Here is an 18073-nt window from a genome sequence, read left to right as displayed (position 1 = left end):
CCTCTCTCCTCTGAATCTCCGCTCAGATGCTGCCTTCTCAGCAAGCCCCCCCCCCCCCCCCCCGCCCCGCCACCCACCACCACCCTATTGAAACACCACTCTACCCCTGGCTCACTTTATTCCACTTTCCTGCTTTTTCTCAGCAGCAGTTATGCCTGCACTAAAATACAAATTCTCTGAGGGCAGGAACTTCTTGTTTTGTTCATTGGTGTAACCTTCATAGGCAGAACGGTGCCTGGCACATAGTGGGTGTCCAGGAGACTCTTGTTGGGAGGATGTAGGCACGAATGAATGGTTCACAGAGGGCACAAGGCCCCAGAGCAACTCATAGGCCCAGAGTGACTCCTGGGCACCCTCTGGGGGAGGCTCCCTGGTGATGGCATAGATCCATGCATGATCTGAAGGGCATGGGTGCCAGGAGGCCATTCTGTCTATCCCCTTCCTCTGAGCTGATTTACACAGACTATCCTCTGCCATTAACCACAACCCCTAAGGAAGGGGGTGGGCCTTCCACAGCACGCCTTCCTCTGTACCACCCGCTGGCGACTGCTGCTATCGGCTCCGTGGACCACAAGCTCCATGTTTGAATAGATTCTCCTTTTCCATCACAGGGAAAGGAACAAGCACCTCCGGGATGAAAGGGACATATGCTTTCAGGTAAGTGCCCGGTGCCCCCCACCTCTGGGGAAAGACAAGGACTGTGGTCCAGTGGCAGCCAGCGCCTGAGCCGGGACTGGCCCGCAATGCCCTGAGGTGTGGGGTCTGCTTGCTCCTTTCTGTGTGGCAGGACCATGGCATATGCTTTTTAGGAAATAATAAAAATGCAGGGGACCTCCTGGGTAACAGTGTGTTAATTTCCCATGAAGTCACACACTTCCCTCTTGGCATAACAGGGCAAATAATTGGGAGGGTCACGCATTTCTTGGATGCAGAAATGGTAGTTCTGTCCTGAGATGACGCAGTTGAAATGTCATGATCACTTTTACACCACAAAGCTCGCAGCGTTTTTCTTTATTAAAATTTTTATCTCTTGATGAAAAATTTGCATTTTAATTCAAAATTCAAAATGTATACTTGACAATTTACATAGTAGATTTTATGAGCAATATTTTTACCCTGTGGGGGCCCCTGCTTTTCCAGACCTGAGCACAATACTTACTTATTTTCCCAAACAACACAAAATTCTATATTTATTTAAAATCTTCCCTTTGGGCTGCATCAAACAAAATCTAGGATCCCACGTTCCCCTACTTTCTTCCCTCTTAGACAGCGGCTGTTGGATGCTCTCAAGGGAAGAAAAATGGTGGCAGGACTGATTGATGTGAGTTTTTAATTATTAGAATGATCATACCATGAAGTTCATGTGTGTCCTTGGGCAAGTCATTCGCCTCCTTGGACCATGACCCTGCCTACCTCATCAGGAAAGGGAATCCCTATTCTTTATTTTTTTCCCCCAAATTGTAAGGGTTTTTGAGAAAAAACTTTTGGCAAGAGGAGGTCTCCCACTGGACCCTTGGCTGAACAGTGGCCTAAATGCAGGTGGCAAGGGGCAGCTGGTCTGCCCTGAATGAAGTGCACCCAGTTTATAACTGCGAATCCTGGAGGGACCTTGTTCCACCGTGTCCTTTCCATCACTGACTGGCAACAAACACCTCTGCACCACCTGAGCCCTACCAGAGCAAGGCCTCAGCCTACATGTGTGTTGGATGATGATAATGGTTATTATTTTAGAAGTAACTGCATTTATTTTAAAACTTCCAACCGAATGTCATCCTAATCCCTTGACCTTGCTTTCCCTCACCTGCCAAACTCATTTTGCTTTGAAAAGGGAATGGGCTTAAGAAAGAAGGGTAAAATCATGTTAATTCTTTTTTAAAAAATCATGTTAATTCTGGGTAATAATTAAAAATTAACTTGGAATCATTATAGTCATATTTGCAGAGGCCCTGGGAGTCCTGCCAGTTCCCCCCACCCCCCTGTTAAGGATCATCAGGAATCATGGGGATGGCTGGTTAACGAGAGATTCCTTTAGGGACTGTTAGGGAGCATTGGCAAAGAGGGTGCAAGCCCCCACCCCACCCAGGCTCTTCCTTACAGATGTGTGAGCCATTTATCCACACCCAGCCCCCGCCCACAAAAGGTTTGACATACCCTGTGCTAGCTTAGTAGCTGTGGACGGGGGCTGGGTGAACTGATCCTCTGGGCTGGTCTCTTTCTCATGTCCGAGCCTTTGGGAATACCTGGAACTGGAGCCACACAAAGAGTGTGATTTAAAGAGCCAGGGTCTTTTCTGTCCATAAACATTCTTCCTATGCTTTCCACATCTAGCTCCTCTTACCTGTGCTCTTGCAAATTATCAATAGTCCTGTGAAGGACAATATCGTGGACCCCAGGCTCTAAACTGGGTGTTGCCTCATTTGATTAGGTTATCAGACAGGAAGTGGAGGAATTCTGGTGAAAATGCCAGCAGGGAGAGCAGAACATCACTTGCTTATTCAGAGTTTTGTCTAAAGCCTGACCTAGGAGGTGGGAAAGTTGAGCCCTTTCTGCTCAAACATTAGGACAAACTGGCAGGCATGGATCTGAGGGCCTTTTGTGTTTCTGCAGAAAGATAAGGCAGCCAAAGCAAACACAGCTGCTGCCAAGGCAAGCTGGAAACAGAGATCTGGCTCTGTGATAGGCAAATATATGGACGGCAGAGGAATCCTTAGAAGGTAAGTTGTCCTCTATTTGTTCACTCGTTATCTGTTCACTGGTCTTGTACTTCTTGGGAGCAGGCCCCAAGCCTGTGCTGTGCTGAGTGCAGACTGGCCCTTGGGAAGTGGCACTGGTGGGGAAGCCTGGGGTCAGCTGTGCTCACTCCGCTTGAATCTTGGAGGACGTATCCCTTCCTGTTCTGACATCCAAGGAGGAGTCTGGTGCAGAGCGAGCCCCTAGGACAGACCATTGTCTTTTCTGTCCCTCCCGTCCTGTCCAGTGTGTGCCTGCAGAGAGGGACTGAAGCAGTGCTATAGACCAGCAGAGGGGAGAAAACAAGAGCGTCAGGGACAGAGATGGAGGGTGTGGCCTGACGATGCCCAGCTGTCAGTTGAGCAGAATGGATACACTTGGTTTTTCAGGCACATGACTATTTGGGCTCTAAAGGGCAATTAAAGTGCCCTATGGAATCTCTAATAGCTGAACTCCTTCACAGACAAGACTAGGGCCTGTGCTTGACTGATTCCTTTCAATGATTCATATTTAATTAACTCAAAGATGACATGTTTTGTTCCTGTTGGATAACACATAATTGCATCCCCAAAGGAGGGGTTTGTTGTTTATTCAGAGACCAGCCAATCCCCTTCTTCTTGTTGGCATGTGCTCCTTCCACATTGATGGCCAGAGAGAGGTAGAGGCAGCTGGATCCCTTAGTATTAGATCTGGGGACAAAGTGTGCGAACTTGCTCATCTAGGAGACACTGAGGACAGCAAGCATGCAATACCAGGTGGGCAAAGGGAGGTGGCTCTGGGCTGTCAGTCAGCTGATGAGTCGAGTCTTTGGAGCTGATCATTGTGAATTTCTCAGTATCTGAACAGTGAGATACAATTTTGGAGCTAAGTTTGTGCAATAATAGTTGGCCTGTTGGTTCCTCAGAACAGAATCTATTCATTGATTGATTCAGTCAATAAGCATTTACCAATTCCCTCCTCTGTAGCAGACAATTTTTTGAGTTCTGTGAAGATTCCAAAGATAAATTAGACATGAGCCCTGCCATTAATGTCTATTATCGAGTGCCTGCAATGTGCAGATACTGCACTGTGTGCTGGGTATATATACAGTGGTGAGCAAACAGGCTCTGAGGCCACTTCCCCCTGACTGACTTGCAGGGTCACTGAAAGAGAAAGGGAAAGGAAGGAGAGGCAGGTCGAGATACCCTGGCTTCCTTCGACCCAAAGCACGTGCTCTAGTGGGCAGCTGCCTCTGAGCCAGGAGACATCTGACTAGTGGGGACATACAGTTAGTTAGGGCTGGCCTTGGGACCAGAGTCGAGGCTATCTGATTGTTAACCCAGGATGCTTTATTTATGCTCCTTTCTTCATACCCTTTTCTTCTCTATCAAAGCATTTCTCACAACTTGTAAAAATATGTTTAGTTGTGTCATTATTGCTCTAGCCCTTCCACTAAGGTAAACATTCCTCAAGGACAGGGGATGTGTCCACTTGTTCATGACTGTGACATTAGCTTTATACCTGATAGATCATCATTATTACCTTTACTGTCATCACCATCATCACCTTCATCATCATCACCTTCACCATCACCTTCACCACCTTCACCATCAGGCTCTTATATAAGTGTGTTGAGTGAATGAACTAAATAATGCTGGGTCTGGTTTTTCCTTTTCCAGAACTCTGTGCCCCCAAGGTGTGGTGCTCTTTTGTCATCTGTCAGAAAAGCGCTATGGCTTCCATACTGATACATTTTATAATTTTCTTCCCCTTCTTCTTTCTTCTCCACCCCAAACAGCCAGTCAGAGGAGGAGGAGGATGTGTTTGGCATGCTGAGGAGGAGAAGCTCCCTGGGCCTGAGTGGGTATCCCCTTCCAGATGAGGAGCCAGGAACCAGGGAGCCAGGGGCTGAGGGTCCACGCCCCCGGGCACTCCGCAGAATCATCTCCATTGAAGAAGACCCCCTGCCCCAGCTCCTGGATGGCAGCTTTGAGCGGCCGCTGAGCAAATGCCCAGAAGAGGAGGAGATCTCCAACCAGGGGGTGGAAGGACAAAGTCAGCAGTCCCAACCTTCTCAGGGGGAACTCGTGCCCACATCTCCCCGAGGGCAGCCTGTTGGGAAAGAAGCTCTGTCTAAGGTAAGGGCATGTCGCACCTTGATTTTAGAGGTCATTCCTATGCCATGTCCCAAAGGCAGCTTAGAAAATCAGATGTAACTGGTCTCATGATTCAACATATTTGTGTCCTTCAAATACTACCTTTCCCTGCTTAGCTGAGTGTCTTGGGGGAGACTCAGGGGTCCTGGTAAATTCTCCTTATAAACTCTGATGTTTGTCCCACTCCCTACCCTATGCTCTTTTCTGATTCAGTGTAAAGCACCAACCCCATGTCCCACCTGAACTCCCCACCAGGTCTTCCTCTAAACTCTGTGGGGAGAAGGAGGCCATATGAACCATCTTCCTCTGGCTCATAGTGATGATGTTCCACACCTTGTTTGTGACCTAAGCCTAGGAGCCTTCCTTGGGCCCTGACCCCTCCACTTGACCCTCCAAAGCAGCTTTAGAAATGTCCCGGCAGTGTGAAAGAGGCTCCCCTGCACACTAGGCCAGCCCTTTAGAATTAGCCCTTGCCACCTGGAGCATTTCCATGGCTGTATTAGCATGTGTGACAGGAAGACTTCTCTGGCCACTGTGCGCGGACATGTGGTGTCAGTTATCACCCTTGGGTCTGGATTAAGATTCATGCCTATGTGTCACTCCTCTGAAGGGTGGAATGGTGGAGGCCCAGGCCCCAGGTAGGGTGGAGAATTGGTGGCACCCACTGGTGGGTGGGGCCCCTCCCCCTACCTGTCAGCGCTATACATGCAGGCATTGGGCACAGATGGGGTTTTCAGTACCCCATGCTTTTCCCCCAAATGTGAAAGAAATGTCAAGAGGCCAGGGGTAGAGGGAAAAGGCTAAGCATTGTGTCTGCAATGGCATTTGATCCTTGCAGTCATCTAACGAGGCGTCGGAGATGTGTTCTTCCTTCCGGCAGACTGGGAAGTAAAGTCCAAAGGGGTGCGGCCTGGCCCAGCCTTCTCCCTCTGCTCTCACACACTGAGGCTCCACCAGGCTGGGCTGCCTTCCAGCTGCGGACAGAAACTGCGGCAACGAGGAAATATGATCCACCAGCAGCCACAGCAGCCTCAGCAGAGGCTCTGCTCCTAGGAAGGTGGCATGAGGCAGGCCCTCCGAGCCAGGCTGCTGAGCCGGAAACCATGCAACCTTTCGGAACAGTAGATTGATAGCAGGAATCATGAGCTTATAAATTCCACGTCCTTTGAACCAGCACTTCTTCTAGCAATCTTTTCTCAGGAAATAACCAAAGTTAGACAAAGATTTAATGCAAGAATATAAGTGTACTAGAGGCCCAATGCTTGAAATTCGTGCAAGAGTTGGCCTTCCTTCCCCCTGCTACCAGCTCTGGCTTCCCTCCAGCACCCAGGACCCGGGCTTCCCTCAACCCCCCGGCTTCATCCGGAAGGTCGTCTGGAACAATGTCTGGTCTAATTAACATATTATGCTTTTATTATTATAGATAATAGCAAACAATTGAAAATCTAATAGGACATAAACTATAGCTTATTAATTCAGTAGAATATTACACTGCTGTTAAAAATAACATTTAAAAATAGTGAAACAGAGAAATATTTATAATTTAATAATATATGAAAATGATAAAATTATAATATCTCAAGTCATTCTCAATAAAACATATGTTCATTCATCTATATAGAAAAAGAAGCCTGGAAGGAATGCATTTGAACATGAGTGGTGACCACTGCAGGGCAGTAGGGTAGATTATAATTATTATTTTCCTCCCTACTTTTCTGCATTTCCTAATTCTAAAAAAAAAGTACATATTAGTTTTATTTTTAAAGTGGTCGGAAGGAGATTAGCAGACCTTTCTCCAGTCGTCTTGCCCCAATCTGGTTGGCTCACTGTGGGTTAGCCCCAGAAGGGACATGGCTTAAGTGCATGAACACTGAGTAGGAGTTTGCTGCACCTGGAAGGTGTGTCCTGCCGCAGCTGAACCATCAATAAATGTGTTTATCTTCTTCAGCCTGGAAAAAAAAAAATAGTGTTTTGTCCCATGGTAGGGGGTGGGCACAGGGCTAACGTCAGGCACAGCCTCTGCAGCGGGACCTGCTCCTCCTGCCCTGGGCTTCTCATGTCTCCCCACACCTGGGCCTGAGGACACAGATGCTGCTCTGAGCTTTCATCTCAAACAAATTACAGGGAGACAGAGGCTGAGCAGAGACTGGCAGAGAGCCCATACCCTTGGCATTGCAAGAGTAAAGAAAATGGGCAGGGGCATAGTTTTTGAGTGTGGAGCATTTTTTTCTTTAAGTTTAAATTCCTGAAATTGACCTTGAATACCTACTGAAGTGCTGCATGGAATTGATTTCTCCCCAAAAGGCTGTTAGTGGCTTTTCTCTGATACTCAAGTCCTGCTAAGATCTGCTGCCACTCCATTATAGTATTTGCTCGATGAGAGGAGCTAATTCCCCCAAATCCACTTCTAAATAGATTCCAAAGAGTTTCCTCACTTGAACCAGCAGTGCTGGGCTGGGTTTGAAGGCAGGATTGGGGGGAGCAAGCAAACAGCTCTCCCAAAGGAATGAGGGCTCAGTGGAGAGCAATGACCCTGTGCAGGCGGCAGGTCCTTACTCTGCCTCTCATTCCCTCAGTGTCTAAGCCAGCCGTGGGCAAACTACGGCCCGCGGGCCGGATCCGGCCCGTTTGAAATGAATAAAACTATTGAAAAAAAAGACCGTACCCTTTTATGTAATGATGTTTACTTTGAATTTATATTAGTTCACACAAACACTCCATCCATGCTTTTGTTCCGGCCCTCTGGTCCAGTTTAAGAACCCATTGTGGCCCTCGAGTCAAAAAGTTTGCCCACCCCTGGTCTAAGCAAGTCCATTTCCCATTGGGCTTCGGCATCCCAGATGAATGGGCAGCAGGCTCAGCCCCAGCCCTCCTGCTGCCGGGCAGGGCAGGAGGAGCAGCAGTGCTGGGGGATTTGAACGCGCTTCCAGTGGCCTGGTGTTAGCATTTCCCCTTCTACGAGGTGGAGACTGTCTTGCCTTTGTTCCCCAGGCAAATGGGGATCCTGGATGGAAGCTGATGAGATGGGACAGAAGAGCAAAGGGCAGGAAGGCAAGACTATCCCCGTCAGTCTAGCCCAGTAATGGCGAACCTTTTGAGCTCGGCGTGTCAGCATTTTGAAAAACCCTAACTTAACTCTGGTGCCGTGTCACATATAGAAATTGTTTGATATTTGCAATCATAGTAAAACAAAGACTTATATTTTTGATATTTATTGTATATATTTAAATGCCATTTAACAAAGAAAAATCAACCAAAAAAATGAGTTCGCGTGTCACCTCTGACACACGTGTCATAGGTTCATCATCACTGGTCTAGGCTTTCAATGAAAGGGCAGAAACAAGAGCCCTACCCCAGCCTGGGCTGTCTCTGCCCCTGTGACAAAGATGTCTTTTTTCTATCTCCTCTCCTCCCTGCAAACATTTCTCCTATCCCCCCTTTCACCACCCCTGCTTCTGTTTTAAGCCCAGCTCAAGGCATCTGCGGGGTGAATCCTGGCTCTCCTCCCTGCTGCCCGAGCACTTGGACCATTGTGCTGAGATTGTCTGTTTACATGCCTGTCCGCTTCTTTCTACCACAAGCCAGGCCTCCTCCTCATCCCTGCATCATAGTAGGCAGACAACAGGTGCTGGTTGAATGAATGTCCCTCTTCCCCTTGCTGATGCCCAAAGCTACCTGCATCTGCGGCTGGGCGGTCTCCTGGTGCCAGTGTGGAGGCCAGGTCCCCACTGTCCCCTGCACACCGTAGGGATGGGAGAAGGGCAGGTGGTGGCAGGAGCAGGGCTTGAGGCCACACTGTCTGCCGTCCACAGGAGGAAGGCTCTCTCTCCACCCCAGACCGGCTCTTCAAGATTGTGTTTGTGGGCAACTCTGCCGTAGGGAAGACATCCTTCCTGAGGAGATTCTGTGATGACCGGTTTTCCCCGGGCATGACAGCCACTGTGGGTAAGTTCTTACCCTTAAACTGGGTCCCGCCACCTCTGGGAAGGGGAGGTTGTGAGAAGGGGGCCGAGGGAGGCACTTGGAGCTCAATGGGAGCAGCTGTGGGCCCTCAGGGAGGGGAGGCCAGGTCTGCTTGCTCCACAGTGAGGCTGAGGGACAGGCGCAGTCCATTCCTGCAGAGGGCTAGCTGCTAAGCTCACTCCCAGTGGGACAAGACCACCGAAAGCTTCCCATGTCCAGCTTGAGTAGAACTGAAGTTGCCAAAGATGGACTTTAGCCCTTTTATCCCTCTGAGCCTTTCTCTCTTATTGTTTCTTCCCACTTTCAGCAGGGCCCTGAATCTTCATGTTCCTGCTGGGACTTATTCCCTTCCCCCCTCCCCCCTCCCCCCACCCCTGTCACCACAACCCCAACCCCCTCCATGAGCCAATTGCTTCCGTGCCCTGCCCCTCTCAGTGTGTGTGTGTGTGTGTGTGTGTGTGAGAGAGAGAGAGAGAGAGAGAGAGAGAGAGAGAGAGAGAGAGAGAACAGGAGGGATGGAGGGCAGAGCTCTAGATGGCTCTTTTACGCAGATGACAAGACATTACCTGTCCTGCCTCCTGGGCCTGCTGGGTGGCAGCTGGAGTTCACTGGAGAAGCCCATTAGGCGCAGCTATTAGTGGATGATCATGGCTTAATGTGCTCCCACTCCTGTGTAATATTTTATTTAGATGAAGGAGTTTCTCCCTTCTCCAAAAGTTGCTCATTGCATTGGAATATGTGGTGAGACCACAGGCATCTTGACCTTTTTAGCTTTTACCAAGTTGAATCACCCAAATAAAAAATAAGTCCACTGAGTTCCTACTGTATGCCATTTAACCACACTGATAAGTCAACTATATTTGAAAATATATGGATATATCTGAATATTTACCATGGGCTTTTATATTCATCATTTCACTCTACCTTCGTACAACCCTGGGAGGCAAGTGTTGTTATCAGCCCAATGGACAGATCAGGAAACTGAGGCCCAGAGAGGTGAAGAGGCTTGTCCACATTTCCATCAGCAGGTTGGTGCAGATAGTGGCTCCCCCTCTGCCCCCAAACCCCTTCTGTTCCATTCCACAGTGTCCCTCATAACTTTGAGTTGTGTGTGCTCAGCACCCCATGGATTTTGAGGACACTTCCCTGCCACGGGAAGTAGACTGATGGGTGCAGGCAGGGGAGGCTGCTGAGGTTCAGTGGGGCATTAGAAGTCCTGGCTCTCTGTCTCTGCTCTGCCACTAACCAGTTATGTGACTTCAGGGGGACACGTTCCCTCTTTGGGCTTCAGTTTTTCTCATCTGAAAAATTAGGGAAATGAACTGGGTCACACAATACTGCTTCCAGGCCTGAGGCTCTGTCCAGGCCATCTTTTACCTTTGGGTGCCTGACAGCTGGCCCCACAAGACAAACTTTTCCTGCCCCAGAGTCCTGACTGGGGAGACTCCATGTTCTTCCTCTAATCCTGAACTGGCCCTTCTTCCAACTTTCCTCTACAGATGGGTCTCCTCCCACCTGCTTCAGGGTGCCATTCTTACTGCTGGGCCTGTTCCTATGGTGTTTCCACATCTGGAATATCCTCCTGTCCCTCCCTTCTGCTCCATTTCACCCCAAAACTGAAAGCACCTCAAGATGAAGAATTGGGACCCTGAAGGGAAGAAGAGCAGAGTCTGTGAACTCATCCCAGAAGCGTCTGGCCTTGTCTGCCCTGGAGAAAAGTGATGGGAGTGAGCCAGGTGCACTGAGCTCAGGAGTGAGCATGGTGACACAGGAAGCAATGGCTGAGGAGGTGGACTGAATTCCTGGGAGATCATTCGGTGGGGTGGGCCCCGACAAGCCATGGCTCAAGCACAGACCATGAGAGGCAGGAGGACAGATTCCAAGTGTTTAGGTGCCTCTCCTGTTGAAATCAGGGAATCAGGGTTCGTTTACATTTCCAACTTGTGTCCCTAAGATGCAAGTCTCTAAAAAGAGAAAACCAGACTAATTTGCACTTCCCAGGGGGCCAATTATGGAAACACCTACAAGTTAGGTGTAGGAACTGTGGCTCAAATTAGTGTTCCAGCTACACAGCAGGCCTTGCTCTGGTGCACCTGTCAGTAGGCAGTCATAGAAGCCACCTGAAATGCTTCTGTAAAAGGACAGAAGAGCCACAGAGTCCTGGCCCTGGAGGGCCAAAGCGGTCCAACCCTAGATTGGAGCTCTAGCCAACCACCTGTCCAGGGCAGCAGCCCCTGAACCATGAACACAGTACAAACAGGGACTCAGCAGCCCCTTAAAGCTTACCTCCATCATCAAAGGGGACTTCCTGGCTTCGCACTGCCTCAAGGGACCATGACTGGTACTCAACTCCTGGCTTGCGCGTAATGTAAGTTCTACAGTACAACAGTGTGACTTGAGCACCTTCCTGCACCACCTTAGCACCACATGATTCCTTTACAAGCAGGTGTTTGGGCCTTGTGGGTGTCAAAGAATGGTCTCTTAGAACATCAGAGCTCATTTTGTAAATGAAAAGACTGATTATTAAAGGCAAAAGCTCCCTAGAACCCAGGACTCCGAGTCCAGTGTTTTTCTACTGCCCCACATTGAGTCACCGCTCCTGCTTTTCCCAACAGACTGCACTCTGCTCTTTCTTGGCCATCAGTTGAGTTTCTATCCCCCTCCCCATCTCTACAGAGAAATCCCTAGTTGTCCCCATGACAACTTGCAGACACTCCCACTCCCACATCCGTCTTGCTCTAAATGACAGCTTGGTCCTGTCTTGTCACCCTTTCTGGAGTCCATCAACCAGCTCTAACTCATTACCATCCCACAACATAACACACTTCACGGCCACAGAGGCTCCAGCTTTCCAGCCATCATTAAGGAACCAGTTAGGTTGCAAGTTGGAGGTCACCTCCATGTGTTCATTGAATGCTACAGCTGAACAGATCCTGAGCACCAACTTACCCCTCCACACCCTCCATCACACCTCAATTTACAGGTGAGGACAGTGAAACTCCCCCAAAATGAGATGAAGCAATGTCATCAAGATCACATAGCTGGTCAAAGGCAGGACTAAGACACGAACACAACATGGTCGCCTGGCTCCTGGGGTGTTAAAACTGGTTATGGTCTTAGAAGTCAGTGTAGTTCAGGCCCTCAGGTCCCATGTTATTGTGTAGCCTCTTCTATTGGAATTGACTCCTTGTGTCTCTACCTTCCCTTGCCTCTCCCTCCCATGGACTTACCTGCTTCCTGGGCCTGCCTGTCGGAGGCTGCAGAAAGAAGCACCAGTACCTGGCAGGGACTCTCACCAAGCTCACCACAGCACAGAACCTGTTTTTTTCCAGCACTCCTTGGTCCACCTCACTCTCTGCAAGATAAGCATCCTGTCCTCCAGCAAAGCAATCAGCCAATGAGGTAGAGCTCAATCATAAAGAGCTGAGACCTGTCTGCCCCTCTGCCTTCAAGCCTTTCTTTCCACCAAGAAGAAGGCTCTGTCCTTGGGCTTCCCACCTTGGGCTGGCTGGTTTCAGATCAGGCCCTGAAAGTGTGTTGACAGTGCTGGCATTCTCCTGAGTTGTTGCCAGAAAGTAGGCAGCCCCTTCAGTCTCCCAGAGTATACACTGGGGAAACACTTCCACTTTTGGCTAAGAAGAAAGCTCACCTGGATTCAGCTCCCAGCCAGTTGTAATCCATTTGGATGGAAACACTTAGCCCTGGACTTTCCAGATGAAATGAAGCTGCCAGGTGTTTCTGTGCCCAGGATACTGGTGAAAAAAGAAGAATGAACCTCAGAGCTGGGTTTGCAACACACTGCACCTGATGAGCTTGGGCGAGGCATGCCATCTCTGGATTCTTGTTTCTTTATCTCTCACTGGTGTGGTGGGTGGTGTGGTGTGCATATACATATCTGTATGCATGTGTATGTATGTGCATGAGTATGTGTCACGGGGGGAGCACTGTGATGATGGAGAGATAGCATATGAAAGTTAGAAATATCAAGCATTCTACCAATGGGTGAAATCACTCTTTTCTCTACCTAGAAAATGTACTGCTCCCTCTGCCCTCATCTGCAAAGCACAGGGCCTCTAGAGTCATTCTAGGGGTGGCGACTCTCCCTCCTCTCCCCCACTCACGTGTCCATAATGTACTGGCCTTTGCCTGGGGACAGTGGCTGGGATGGTCTTTTCCATTGACTGCCTCTTTGTTGTCTGTTTTGTCACTTCTATCTTTTCCATGCAAGCTGCTATTGCTGTCCTCCCTGAGCCCTCCAGGGTGAGGACCTTAGAAGCTGGGCCCTTTTGGAGGTGGTATAGGATGCCCTCTGTTTCCAAGATTTGATACCTTAAGAGGGAAAGACTTTTTGAGCCTCATTAAGCATTTGTGAACATTCTTAAATGATGGCAAGAGAGGAATGTCTGTTATCAAAGAACTTCTGAGGGCTGCTGTGGGCTCAGAATGTGTGTACCTGAGCTTGCTCCCTCTCTCTGTGGTCCATGACTTCAAGTGGGATTGCAGCGTCAGAGAGACCATTGCGAGTGGCCCAGTGGCTGGGATTAGGAGCTCTGATGTCGCCTCCAGGGTGAATGTTGCCTTTGATTCCCTCCTTCACCCTCTTCTCTTGTAGCCTTTCCCCCACCTGCCACACCTTCCTGTCCTCCTGCTCCCCCTGTTCTTCCTCTGGCTCTGTCACATACATTTGCAGTGGCTGATGGAAGTCTGAAAGCATGATCCATACCCAGGGATATTTGAACTTTATTAGGGGAACATTGAAAATGATTTTAGGGAGAAAGGAAGGGAGGGAGGGAAGGAAAAAGGAAGGGAGGAAGGAAGGAAGGGAGGAAGGAAGAAAGGAAGGAAGGAAGGGAGGAAGGAAGGAAGGGAGGAAGGAAGGAAGGGCAAAGGGAGGAAGAAATTTAAGGACAGTCTTTCCTCCTGCTCCATCTTTGTGGTAAGAGAGTAAATTCATGAATATAACAATGTCTTTGCATTGGCATATTGCTTTTACATTTGAACCTGATTGTAGTATCCCTAAGGAGGGTATGGATTATAGTACAGGGAGGAGCCTGAAGTTCAGAGTGGTTAAGTGATTTGATAATAAGTAGCAGAGATAGAATCAGGCCCCACACCTCCCTGTCCAGTGTTCTGTCCATTTCCCCACATCGCCTCCCACGAGCTACACAGGAGCTGTCATCCTTGACCTGATGTGATTCCAGACATGTTGGGGCATCATGCTCTTATTTGGAAGTAACAGGCCTGGTCCACCTTGCAGGCATCGATTACCGTGTGAAGATGGTACATGTGGGTGACTCTCAGGTGGCCCTGCAGCTGTGGGACACGGCCGGGCAGGAGAGGTGAGGAGTCGTCCTGATGTAATACTGCCTCCTCCATTCCCCCCGGGGGCCGAAGGTTTGGGTTGCAACGGAGGGCTGTGCTTCCTTGACCTGTGGCCCTTCAATGGCAGGTATCGTTGCATCACCCAGCAGTTCTTCAGAAAGGCTGATGGTGTCATCGTCATGTATGACCTCACAGCCAAACAGTCCTTCCTGTCGGTCCGGCAGTGGCTGAGCAGCGTGGAGGTGAGCTGGTGACCTTCCTGGGAGCACTATGAGGGCCTCTTGCTTTTCTCTCTTCTCTGCCCATCTCCTGCCTGTTCCTCTGCTCTTTCAAAACCTTCTCCAGGGACAAACCGATTCACACATTTGTTTACCCAAGTGGCCAGTACCAAGCTAGCTACTGGGGACTCTAAAGTGACCAAGACAGATACAGTCCCTGCTCCTATGGGACATAAAAAAATAGAGATTGTACCAATAATTATATCATTATGATTTCAATAAGAGCTATAAGTGAGTAGGACAGGATTAGAGGAGGAGCACAGAGTACAATGTCAAGGAAGGTGTCCCTAAGAAATGGGTGTTTAAACTGAGTTACAATTGTGCTGTTCCCCCACTCTCACCACTGCCTCCTCAAATCCCTGCATTTTCTAGCTCCAACTGGCCCAGCTGTGCCCAGCCCAAAGTAACACCACACAGTATTTTGAGGCCTCTGTCACAGCCCTTCACAGGAGGGGAGGTTGACCCACAATATGAGGGCCCCAGGTTCACCCCAAAGTCACCTTAGGTGGGCCCACAAGCAACAGCACTCTTGTTTGAATTCTAGATTATCTCTGAGACACTACCTCTTGACTTATACTTGTGATATGTCCCTTTTAACTTCCTGACCATCTGCATGCTCTTCCTTTACCACTTAAATGCCAACTTTTCAAGGCCAATGGCAGAGTGGGCAAGCCACTTACTTCTTTTAATAGGGCCTTGCTGATTCATTTACAAAGCAATCAGGTAGGGTGTCCCATTTCCTTCCACCAGCAGAATTCATGCATTGTTCATTTATTTGTTCAAAACACTGCCAGCCACTCTCCTAGGATCTGGGAATTAGAGCAGCAGGTAGATGAAACAATGTCCCTGTCCTCATGAAGCTTACATTCAACCTCTATTCAAGCCCATTAGACCTTCCGTGGACCCCTTACTTATTTGCCACACTGACACATTGCTGTAAAGGACATAGTTCCCAGCGTGGATCTGTGCTGCATGCACTCTGTGCCTCCTGGGAACTGAAACTGCATCTTTGTCATAGTAACAAAGTGCTTGCTGGGGTGCCCACAGAACTAGAGCTCAACCCATGTTGGATGCCTGAATGGATGCTATATTGTTGTGCAATCAGAATCCTGGAGTTGTTCATTTCTTCATCCTTTTGGCCCTAATATCTGTGATTCCTCCCACCAAAATCTGTTGCTCTTATAGTTTGGACTGGCTGTGCCACTTCTTTCTCTACTCTTTTAGTTCTTTCTTCTTTCTTTTTTTTTCTAAGAGAGAAGGAAAGGGAGAGAGAGAGATAGAAACATCAATATGAGAGGGAGACATCGATTGACTCCCTCCTGCAAACCCCTACTGGGGCTCAATTCTGCAGCATGGGTATTGTACCTTGGCCAGGAATTGAACCAGAAACCTTTTGGTGCATGGGAAAATGCCCAACCAACTGAGCCTCACTGGGCAGGGCTCCTTTCTCTACTCTTAATCCCCATCCTTCTCATTTCCCCCAAAATAAAGAACAAAAATGGAAGTCAGATTCTTGAGTTTCTCAGAAATTTGCTTAATACAAATTATTTCTTAAAATCTTTGAGCCTAAAAACAGTTATAATAGAGAAAATGTACATTTTGAGATGTAGTGAATTGCTCTACACCAAGCTATTAATGGAAACAAATGGTATGGGTCATCTGGAAGTGGATCTTATTTGAACTTTGGGATTTCAGACATGACTTTTCTTTGACATTACCAGTGATTTATCTTCCTCATTGAAGTTAAGCACCAGAGACTTTAGTGCTTACCTGATACAGTGGTTTTCAAACTTTCTCTGGTGGAACCCTAGAAGCAGAGTGACACTCCTAGGGACAGAGGCAGGGCATGGAAAGGTATAACCATCACAGTTCTGGGCCCTTGTCCCCTCTTTCAGTCAGAGCCACTGTAGTTCTTTCAGTTTGGTATATTGGAGGTGCTGGTACAATTTTGCTAGGTAAGAAGGTTTCCCTTTGAAAATCACTAGTCTAAGACAGCCATCTCATTTTCAAACTAAGATGTTGAGGATATGCCTTGGTCAGGTGGCTCAGTTGGTTAGATCATCGTCTCATACACCAAAAGGTTGTGGGTTTGGTTCCTGGTCAGGGCATATATCCAGGTTTTGGGTTCAATCCCAAGTTGGTGCGAGTATGGGAGGCAACTGATCACTATTTTCTCTCACATAGATGTTTCCCTCTCTCCCTTTCTCTCTCTCAAAATCAATAAGAAACATATCCTCAGGTGAGAATTAAAAAAAAAAGAAAGAAATAGAGGCCATAACTTTGGGGGAAGTGGGTGAAGGTCAGCCATTCTTTTTTTAGCCACAAACATTTTTTTGATATTTTAGTTTTCCAAGTACAGTTTACATACGATATTGAATTAGTTTCAGGTGTACAACATAGTGATTAGACATTTATATTTCTTAAAAAGTGATCATCCTGATAAGTCTAGTACCCACCTGTCACCACACATAGTCTGTTCTCTGTATCTATTAGTCTATTTCTGTATTGTTTGTTTGTTTATATTGTTCTTTAGATTCCACATAAAAGTGAAATCATATGGTATTTATCTTTTGCTGTCTGATTTATTTCACTTAGCATAGTAATACCCTCTAGACCCATTCATGTTGTCTCAAATGACAGGATTTCATTTCTTTTTATTGTGTCTGAGTAATATTCCATGTATATATGTACCACATCTTCTTTATCCATTTGTCTCTTGATGGACATTTAGGTTGCTTCCATGTCTTGGCTATCCTATATAATAAAGAGGTAATATGCAAATTGGCCATCATGCCCTCACACAAGATGGTCACCCCCATGTGGTCACAAGATGGCCGCCCCCATGTGGTCATAAGATGGCCACCACAAGATGGCCGTCATGGGAGGGCAGTTGTGGACAACCAGGCCAGCAGGGGAGGGCAGTTAGGGGTGACCAGGCCAGCAGGGGAGGGCAGTTGGGAGCGACTGGGTGGGCAGGGGAGGGCAGTTGGGGGCAATCAGGCTGGCAGGGGAATAGTTAGATGTTGATCAGGCTGGCAGGGGAGTGGTTAGGGGGTGATCAGGCTGGCAGGCAGAAACAGTTAGGGGTAATCAGGCAGACAGGCAGGTGAGTGGTTGGGAGCCAGCAGTCCTGGATTGTGAGAGAGATCGGGCCTAAACTGGCAGTCGGACATCCCCCAAGGGGTCCCAGATTGGAGAGGGTGCAGGCTGGGCTGAGGGACACCCCTCCCCCTGTGCTGAATTTCATGCACCAGGCCTCTAGTTATAAATAATGCTCAATGAACATTGGGGTGCATATATTCTTTTGAAACATTGGGGTCATAAGGAAGTTCCATTTTTAATTTTTTACAGACCCTCCATAATGTTTTCCACAGTGGCTGCACCAGTCTGCATTCTCACCAACAGTGCACAGGGGTTTCCTTTTCTTCACATCCTCACCAATGCTTGTTGTTTATTGATTTATTGATGATTGCTATTCTGACAGGTGTGAGGTGATAGCTCATTGTGGTTTTAATTTGCATTTCCTTGATAATTAGTGACATTGAGGATCTTTGCTTTTGTGTATTGGCCATCTGTGTTTCCTCTTTGGAGAAATGTCTATTCAGGTCCTCTGCCCATTTTTTTTAACTGGATTGTTTGTGTGTT

The 18073-nt window shown here is 48.1% G+C and overlaps 1 protein-coding gene across 10 annotated transcripts in view; it reads left to right on the top strand.

Moving 5' to 3' along the window:
- CRACR2A (calcium release activated channel regulator 2A) overlaps positions 1–18073 on the top strand; it is a 138107-nt gene that overhangs the window by 106286 nt on the left and 13748 nt on the right. For 9 of the 10 annotated variants that reach the window (XM_036300460.1, XM_036300461.1, XM_036300452.1 and 6 more), the window contains 6 exons: positions 612–657; positions 2608–2714; positions 4508–4847; positions 8678–8810; positions 14086–14167; positions 14278–14392. In XM_036300460.1, the coding sequence (XP_036156353.1) occupies positions 612–657; positions 2608–2714; positions 4508–4847; positions 8678–8810; positions 14086–14167; positions 14278–14392 (823 nt within the window). Of the gene's footprint in view, positions 1–611; positions 658–2607; positions 2715–4507; positions 4848–8677; positions 8811–10327; positions 12220–14085; positions 14168–14277; positions 14393–18073 lie in introns of those variants that run through there. The other variant, XM_036300462.1, reaches the window with a different exon arrangement.

This window comes from Myotis myotis, unplaced genomic scaffold, assembly GCF_014108235.1.
Source record: "Myotis myotis isolate mMyoMyo1 unplaced genomic scaffold, mMyoMyo1.p scaffold_m19_p_3, whole genome shotgun sequence".
Taxonomy (NCBI): Eukaryota; Metazoa; Chordata; class Mammalia; order Chiroptera; family Vespertilionidae; genus Myotis; species Myotis myotis.
The sequence above is the reverse complement of the archived record's forward strand: the minus strand, read 5'-3'. Positions and strand labels throughout refer to the sequence as shown.